Source organism: Argiope bruennichi, chromosome 10, assembly GCF_947563725.1.
Source record: "Argiope bruennichi chromosome 10, qqArgBrue1.1, whole genome shotgun sequence".
Classification (NCBI taxonomy): domain Eukaryota; kingdom Metazoa; phylum Arthropoda; class Arachnida; order Araneae; family Araneidae; genus Argiope; species Argiope bruennichi.
Window position 1 is genome coordinate 66,307,291 of NC_079160.1, and position 9,499 is coordinate 66,316,789.

General features: G+C 28.4%; 1 protein-coding gene across 1 annotated transcript; it reads left to right on the forward strand.

The window, feature by feature from the left end:
- The first annotated feature begins 942 nt into the window (after window positions 1-942).
- On the forward strand, window positions 943-5,002 carry LOC129987620 (uncharacterized). The gene is made up of 3 exons (XM_056095581.1): window positions 943-1,115; window positions 3,418-3,476; window positions 4,838-5,002. The coding sequence occupies exons 1-3, from the start codon at window positions 953-955 to the stop codon at window positions 4,949-4,951; spliced, it is 336 nt and encodes a 111-aa protein (XP_055951556.1). The 5' UTR covers window positions 943-952; the 3' UTR covers window positions 4,952-5,002.
- Window positions 5,003-9,499: the final 4,497 nt, after the last annotated feature.

Sequence of the window (9,499 nt, forward strand, 5' to 3'; positions counted from 1 at the left end):
AAAAAAAAAAAGAGAGAGAGAGAGAGAATAAGAATACCAAAGTGCGATAAGTACATCGAATTGAATGCTTGTCATTAAAACAAAAGGCGAAGTAACAATAGTAATAAAAGCAAATAGCAATTTAGTAGTTCCGTAACATATTTTTAATATGAAATGATGTTTCTATATAATAAATAAGTAAACTTTATGCTCATAATCATTCTATAAAACGCAGAATTTCAAACTGATTAAATTAATATCTTATTTTGGAAATTTTATTTGAAAAAAATAATGTGAATATTTCTTGTATGATATAGAAAACTTGTTTAGGCATTACAAATAAATTTAACCATACAGTTCTAAGATTAATGAAATATGTCTAAAACATTTAATCTCTTCCGCAATTTTGAACTAGTTATAAGCAATTACTTTATCACATTATGTTTATTACTTATGCATTAAAATAAAATGCATGGTTTGAAATTAGTACTAAACCTTCAAATCTTACTTAAAAGTTTTCACCAATCGTTTTAAATCACGGTCTTTCCATTTTTCTCTTTCAGAATGTGTACAGTAAACATATAGCACATTGAGGAAAGTGCGCGAAAAACTAATCTATCAAGGACCAACATTTCCATTATTCGTTAAAAATTGTACAAAACTAAAAAGAGTGTAAGCAAAATTCAATTCTTACAGACAGCTGTAAACACAAATGAGAACAAAAAGACTTCTACATTGTATATCAATGACCCGACCTGGTGGTACCACTTCTGAAATGTGTTGCTGAATCAATAGTATATACCTTTGATGCATGTTAATTTGTCATCTCTTTGTGGAAGATTGGTTAAAAAAAATTGTCACCGTATCTTTTAGACATAATAATAGGTTTACACCTTCACATACAATGTGGCTGGAACATAAAACCAGCAGCTGCAGAGAAACATGACGCATTGAGTTCAACAGTCTAAAGAAAATGAGCTTCATTGTAGCATTCGTTTTAGTGTTGAATTTGGCAACATCAGTCTTTACACAAGAATCAGATAGATCAGAAGGACCGCCAGCTCGAGAAAATGTTTTTGTAAAATTATTTCCCGATTGCAAAGTATTTTTTGATGCAATGGACAATAAAATCGGAGGTAAGTCATGATTCGACATTATATTTGAATTTGCAAATGTTATTTAAGTAAGAGAGCTACCAGAATGAGGCATGGTTAGTATTTAGAAAAAACTTCTGGATGTCTCAAAAGTGCTTTGAATAAATATTGCATAGACAATAAATTACACTATCGCAAAAAAAAGACTTTTTTTTTAACCACCTATATTTTTTTCTCAAAAACTACATAGTATATGAATGTGAAATTTTTACTACCTATTTTATACTAATAAATGCATGTGTTAAAGTAAAATTTTGTTTAGTTCCAAAAATATTTAGTACTACCTGATAAATTTAGTATTACAATAGCATTTCTGATTTTGTGTCAGAGAAAGACACTTTTTCGAAATTTTACAGTGACATTTAGCTATTTTTTTAAACCAAGCTATATTTCTGTAGAGACCTACGAAAACGCCTGCGTCCTTGCATAGGGGTAGCGCATCTTCCCCATGATCTGGGCGTCACCCGCGTTCAAATCCCAGTTCGGGCATGGTTGTTCTTCATCTGTGTTCTATCTGTGAAGTGTATGAATGTGCCCCCCCCCCCTGTAAAAACGGTTTGTGCAAGCGAATGTGTGAGTTTCATCTTCATACGAGCTAGAAGTGAGACTTCTGCCTTCGGATGCTCAGGGGTCTTTACTCTCAGAAGCTACTGCACCTCCTTTCCGTGGTAACGCGGACACGACGTCAGAACGAGACCTAGATAACATTTAGCAAACCTGCTTTAAATAACTGTTAATAACTATTAATAATAACTGCAATAACTTTAATATACTATAAAAATACTTTAAATAACGATTGTAAATTGCAATCTTTTTTACCGCAATCTTTTTTAAACCGCATATACTTTTTCTCAAAAACTACATAATATATGCATCTGAAATTTTTCTCCCCCTATTTTATATTTATAAATGTATGGGCTGAAATACAATTTTTTGAGGTTCCAAAACTATTTCTTAATAGTATTGATTTTGTGTTAGACAACGACGTTTTTTCGAAATTTTACAATGACATTTAGTTAATTTTTGTAAATCAAACTATTATCCTGTAAAATGTCTCTTCAATATAAAGATAAATATCTTCTTAAACTGCAAAAAAATTATTCTTATGTCCTTAGCACATTTTTAGAAAAAGATATATGAATATTTACAATTTAGCATTTGCCGATATAGGGAGGAGAGACTTTTTTAAATATATATTAAAGTTTTCGAACTTATATTAATTAATAAGATTTACTATAAGAATTTTAATTAATTTTCTCTTAATTTCTTTACTGATGAAATATGATCAAGTTAAAACAGAATACATTGAATAGATATATCTTTTATTTATATGAACTTATAGATTTTGATTCGCTAAAGAATTAAAATTTCATTTGTGACGAAAAAAATAAATGGGAAGGGAACAGTAAAATGATTTGAGTTAACTAGTCTATTAGGTCACAAAACATGCGATGTTTAGATTTATTATGAACAAGAAGAGAGGATTTTTTAATGGCTTATAGAATGAGAAAATTTTTCCTCATTATTATTTTTATAATGAGGAAATATTTTAATGAGATTATTTTTTGTTTTAAACTATTATAACTGTAACAGAAAGAAAAATTATATCAATGAATGTCCCAATAAATAATTTTCTATTACAAAGATGGCATTTTGAAATAAGAACACATTAACTCATTTTATTTTTCTTTCAATTTTATAACTTTAAACAGTAGAACGATCCTATTTAAATGATTATTAAAAAAAACTCAAGACAAATCAAATTCAAAGATGCTTTTTATAAATTTCAATAAAAATCATTAAATCTTACAACACTGAGTCAAATCGATTTACGTGAATTTAATATAAAATGGAGTTAAAATCATACAATTAAGATATTTCACAACATGAGAAATTAAGATTAAATACTTTATACATTAAGTGTAAGAAATGAATTTTTAAAAATTAATTTCATATATTTAATTAATTACAGTTGTGAGGAATTTTTCTTAAAATTTCCAAATTTAATTAGTCAGTCATATTTTTTATTCTATTAGCACACTTATTTTGTATTATTGTCCATATAACCATATACAGAGTTATAAAAATAGTTTAATATTTAAAGCATAATTAAATAACTTTTTAATACTAGGAAAATAACTTGCATCGCCTATAAATTTTAATAATCTTAAAAAAAAGATGCTTCTGGAATAAAATTCTTTTTAACTTTAATCGATTTCTAAGGTCTACTTATAATATGAATTCTATAACATTTTTATTCTTTGCTTCTAATATCCAACTGTAGAGTTGATGGACAAAGACGAAATAGGATACCAAACCTGCAAAGATCCGGATTATCCAAAGGTGATTCTTTTAAGCTTTTTTTAAGGCTAGTTAAAAGCAATAGTTTATGTTGATTTGAATATTTGACCTTGTTACATTGTACATAATAAGATTCTCATATATCAAACTTTCATATATTCAAAATCTCATTATAACGAACGGTTGTCATTAATCTTGGATTTCCAATGGAAAACAGTTTCTGTAAATTTAAAGAAAATTTTATGTAATGTAAAAATGATATATACTTATTAAAGTCAAAAAAGCGACTGTTCGTTGGTTCCATAACAAGAAATATAAACTCAATGAGTTACAAAAAAATCTGATTCTTATTGCAATCGAAACTATCGGAACTTATTAAAGAAATAATAAATTTTGACCAATGTGTCGTATGATATTATTAGTTTCAATTCTACGAATCTTGGAATTCCAATGGGAAAAAGTTTCTGCAAATTGAAAGAAAATTTTATATATTATAAACGTTTCATAAAAATGATATATACTTATTAAAGCCAAAAAGCGACTGTTCATAGGTTCCATAACAAGAAATATAAACACAATGAGTTAAAAAAAATTCTGATTCTCTGATTCTTACTGCAATCGAAATTATCGGAACTTTTTAAAGAAGTAATAAATTTTGACCAATGGTATGATATTCTTAGTTTTGGTTCTACGAATCCCTTTTCCACATTTTGCGATGTTTTTACTTTAAGTTTAGCTTTATACATCTTGTAATAAGCAGGTCTCCTTGGTTGAAATCTGTAAATGTGAAAAAAAATCACCTTCATAAAGACATAAAAAGAGGGATGAAAAATAACATTAAATTTAAAAAAAAGGAATGAAAAAAATTACAAAAAGTAAGCAGCGAAAGATTGTTGATATCTTACTTAAGGAAATTCTATAATTTAAAAACAATTGTTATTTATATGTTTACTAAGATAAATTCATTTGAAAATTAATTTTTTAAACCGTCTCCAATTCGAAGAATATGACCCCTAAATTGATTTTGGCAAGAAAATAATGAATTTTTTTTAAATTTTGTTTTGTAATTTTCAACCTATATATTGAAATTTATTTTTAGTAATTTGTAAGCTCTATATGTAAAAAACTCCATAGCATTTTCAAACTGTTAAGGGATAAGTATCATATTCTTTATTAATCTATCATATGTCCAGAATTAAAGCACTTTCTAGTAATATGCTTCAAAAAATTCGTGAAAGGAATTTTAATACTATAAAATTTCCCAAATTATTTTACTTAAAAAATTATCTGTTTAATGATCTTACTGTTTCTTCGGTTGTTTCATGAATAAAATAAAATTTTTAAATTACCAAATTTATTAAAATATTCCTAATTTTTCATTTCATTTACTTTATTTCTTACAGGCGTGCTTCAAAGCTGATGCGATAAAAACTCGATGCGCCGTCTCTGAAATGCCCTCTGAAAAATGTATGGCTCAGATGATTGCCTTTGTTCAAGCAGACGTTTGCAATTTATGAAGAGAGTGAACTATTTATCGGTGAATGTCAGAACTTGTACAATAAAACTGTTTATATGGTATATAATAATAAATATCACCATTATAAGACAAATAAAATATAGATTAAACAGGATGCAGTTTATTTATTTAATTAATAAATAAAATAATATAAATGGAAATGAGGGTAGAAATTAAACTTTTCCCTCCAGATGGACAAAATGCATTTACCTTGAATCTTGTTACATCGAAAAAAAATATGCAGATATCTAATCTATAATGTATAAAAATAATGATTGAAAATAATCTCATATTAGACATTTCTTTCAATTCTCAGCACTTTTAGTTGTTTTTATAATACTTCGTGCTTATAATATTATAATAAATGTAATGGCAACTGCATTTGCCATTGGCGTATGTAGTTGCTATCTATTTACGGTTGTCACCAATTATTCGTCGCTTGATGGTATGGTATGGTGCGGTTTATTGGCACAAGGTCCAATTTAGGACAAGCTGCGCCATTCACAGGGTTTTTTAAATAGTTCCATCATAAAAAAAGTGTAAAATAAAACAAGAATTCATTTCAAAATGTCAAACGTTAAGATTTAAGACTTTTCATATTCGTCACTTTATACTAAATCTATCTCTTAACAGCAAACAAATTATTTACATAAATAGAGAAGTCTTTGAAGGGGATTGGAAATGTAATATTCACATAAACAAACTTTATAAACATTTATAATTATAAAATTATAATAATTATAAATTATAACAATTATTATATAAATCTGTGGGCTTTCTTTCCCATGAATGTTTTGAGAAAAATAGATCTTTCATCACTGAGCATGATATCATAGAAATCACGAAACTAGTAACAGTACTGTAATTTTTGTAATCATTTGTAAAAAAAAAAAAAAAAAAAAAAAAAAAAAAATCGAAATTTTGACGAATCTCCGCGTTTTAAACTACGCCGAGTTTGAAAACACATTTTTGGCGTTATATCTGTCTGTGAAAAAGATGGTTGGTTGGAGTTTTATGGCGCAAGAGCCATATCTGGCCATACTGCGCCAAGCAAAAAGTAAAATAGTCTTTATTAATCATTAAAATTACTTACAGCACAAAACGAGGATAAAAATTTCATAAAACATAATTGCATAACATTTATATATGTTAAAAGTTGACAACAAAATAACATTTTGAAAAGGAAGTAAAAAGGAAACGAATGATGGAAAGTCGTTAAAAATTTTTTAAAAGATAAGGCAAAAGAAATTTGCGGAAGCATTAAATGTGATTTAAAAAGCCAATGGCTCTCAGAAAGTTAAAAATATTTGGGTGGTATTTCTCACCCACCAGGTCCTTCAAAATTACTAATGACGTATGAAAATATTGATGACGATGTGAATTAAAAGTAGGACATTCAATCAAGATTTGTTTTACACTAAAATGTCTGTGAAAAAGATAACTCAAAATTTCTTTGTGCTATATGGTATGCAGATTCAACATGCGTATACATTTATGAAATTTTGAGCGAAATCCAATGATGAGATGAACATCAGACATCGCTCAAATGATCAAATATTGGAAATAGATTTATAAGGAATCCTTCATTAGAATGGTATAGGACCGTCTTTGGCATGTAATACAGCTTGGATTCGTCTAGGAATCGATTCATGCAAGTGTTGAATAGTGTTTAGTGGAATATTGTACCATTCTTCCTGGAGAAACTGTGAAAGTTCTGGGTTGGTTGGTTGGTTGGTTTATTCGGGTTTAATGGCGCAAGAGCCAAAGGTAGGCTATACTGCGCCAATCGTATGGAAAGTTCTGGGAGAGATGAAGGTGGAGGATATCGATTCCATGTTTAACGCATTAAAATAGACGATAACGGTTCTATTACATTGAGGTCGGGAGATTGTGCGGACCAAGGCAGGCGTTTAACTTCAGCCTCGTGTTCATCAAACCATGATTGGACAAGTCTCGCTGCATGGATAGGTGCATTATCATCCTGAAAAACTCCATCTCTTGTAGGAAACAAAGTTTGTATCATAGGATGGACTTGGTCAGTTAAAATTTTTCTAGACTTCTCCCCAGTGACCCTTCTTTTCAGGACAACTTTGGCGAAAAGAATGACATGACAACTTTGGCAACCATCTAGTTCACCGGAAATAATGGTTGTCTTTGTTTAAAATCAAATCTTTTATGTATAACTTGAAATTCATAATTCCCTGAACAGAATTATTTTTTTTAAATATTAATTGTGACACAGATGTACTTTAAATAGCTTTTCAACTGCTCTTTTATTGTATATATGAATCTTCCTAATAGCGTCGAATAGTTTAACATTATTATGCCACTAAATCCTCGATTGTTCGGGTGACTATTTTCTAAATATCTCATTGTGTTTCTAAATAATGTCATTTCACTTCCCTATTTTTCATTTAAAATACGTGAATAAAAAATATCTGTCTTCCTAGGCTTTCAAAAATGGGGGGAAATCACACGTTGAAGCAGTTTGACGTAACAATGAGAACAATTGTTGAAAAATGATTTTTTTTTAAATTCAAAATTCACTGGAAAAAATTACACAAAACTAAATTGGCATGATGAAAGGCATTTCTTTTAAATTTAAAATTACGTAATAATAATCCTTTTTGCAATAATGCTTTCTGAAATTATCCAAGAAAAAGACCTGAATTTAGTTTAAATCTGAATTAAAAAAAATCCTTTCGATCGTCAGAAAATAAAAATTCCTAAAAAAAGTCACTCCGATCGTTATTATGTTGAGTTATGTTATGTCAAATTTTATATTTAGATCAGGTTTTGCTTTCTAAGTTTATCTATATAGGAGCTTTCCTGAAATAAAACGTGAATTTACACACGCACACGATGATAATCTCATGGTACCTAAAAACTTTACGAGATGGCGCTATAAGACATTGTCTGAATACGAATACGTTCGGCTCACACTCAATAGCAACAAATGCAATTATTGTGATTCGTATCTAAATATTTTATCTGAAAGCGCAAACTGCCAAAAAAACAAAAACCACAAAAAAAGCAGTTTTTTGTGATTTTACAAAAAACTGCCGAGCAAAACTCAATCATCTAAGTGTACTTCTTAAAAAAAGGAAATGAGGACAGATCCCAACACTATATATTAGAATATGGTTGGTTAGTTTGGGTTTTTTGGCACAAGGGCCATTCTTGGCCATACTGCGCCATGCGTATGGTGAAAAGTAGAGCCCTGTTGATGATTGGTTAAGTTAAGTTATTTCTGATTTTGTGGCACAAGAGCCATATCTGGCCATGCTGCGCCAAACATATGGTTGAAGATAAAAAATATTCAGTGAAGTTCTAAAAAGTTAAAGTAAAATTTGCAAAAACCAAGAAATGTGGAGATAAAATTGAACAAGTTAAATAAAATGGAAAACACCAATTTCTTTCAAGAAAGTAAAAATATTTGGGTGGGGATGTTCTCCCACCAAGTCACGAATGTTTGAAGATGATTTACCGAATAAACGTAATCGATGAGAATTAAAAATTGGACATTCTGATAAAATATGAATGACAGTTAAATTATATATTAGAATATGAAAGCGGGTAGAAATAATCAAAGTGAATTGATACTTTAGTATCCATAATATGTCTTTTTTTAACTTTAATGTACATTTATTTTATTTAATATTAATTCTTATGTTTTAATGAATATTTTATCTTTATGGGTTTCAATACCTCATTCCACTACGATTTTGTTCTGTCCTTAAATTGGAAAGAAGTTACACAGTTTTCTTATAACCCATTAATAAAAAAAAATGCTTTTAGAAACTTCTTTTATCATTTTCCAGTTCACTATTTAATATATTTCATAAAGTTACAAAATATAGTGTATTGTAATGAATTTTTCAGAAATTTATTACAAAATTGTGTTTTTTATTCGGAATCAAAATTTAATTAAAATTAACCTTTAGCACACTAAGTTCCTATTATCATAGAAATGAAATCCTAGACCATCAGGAAAGGAATTAAAACCCATTATATATTTACATTTTTAGAAACACGAAAAATTTAAAAAAAAAATACTATGCAAGTAAAATTTGGAAATTTCATGTGCATTGTACTATCAATTATTTAAACCATCTAACAGCATCAACATTATTACTGTAAAAGAGCAAGCTATAGGAAATAAGACTTTTTGACTATGCCTTCAAAAAACGATGCGTTATAAATATGATTGAACAATAAGAAAATTGAAATGAATATGCGGAATTAAACGTGATCGTATACATGTTTTATCGAGATTTCCAAAGTTACAATTCTAGAAAAATAAATAATAAACCATTAGTAAGGATGAGGTGAATTCTAAGAAACATAAATGAATACACACGGAAAAACTGAAAAATTCTAAAAAAATTTCTAAATGGTTATTGATGAGAAGCCATTCAAGTTATTCAAATTTGTCCTGTGAATCTAGTCATTATCAAAATTTGAAATATTGGAAAAAGATTCGAGATTGTTAGGAGAATTCTGGAGCAGTTTGCAAATATTAACACAACTTCAAAATAATCAACAATGT

What these genes read in the sequence shown, in the direction of transcription:
- LOC129987620 (XM_056095581.1), top strand. Translation starts at nt 953, where the DNA reads ATGAGCTTCATTGTAGCATTCGTTTTAGTGTTGAATTTGGCAACATCA. An exon ending in AATGGACAATAAAATCGGAG is followed by an intron (nt 1,116 to 3,417) that starts GTAAGTCATGAT and finishes ATCCAACTGTAG; the next exon opens with AGTTGATGGACAAAGACGAA. An exon ending in AAGATCCGGATTATCCAAAG is followed by an intron (nt 3,477 to 4,837) that starts GTGATTCTTTTA and finishes TATTTCTTACAG; the next exon opens with GCGTGCTTCAAAGCTGATGC.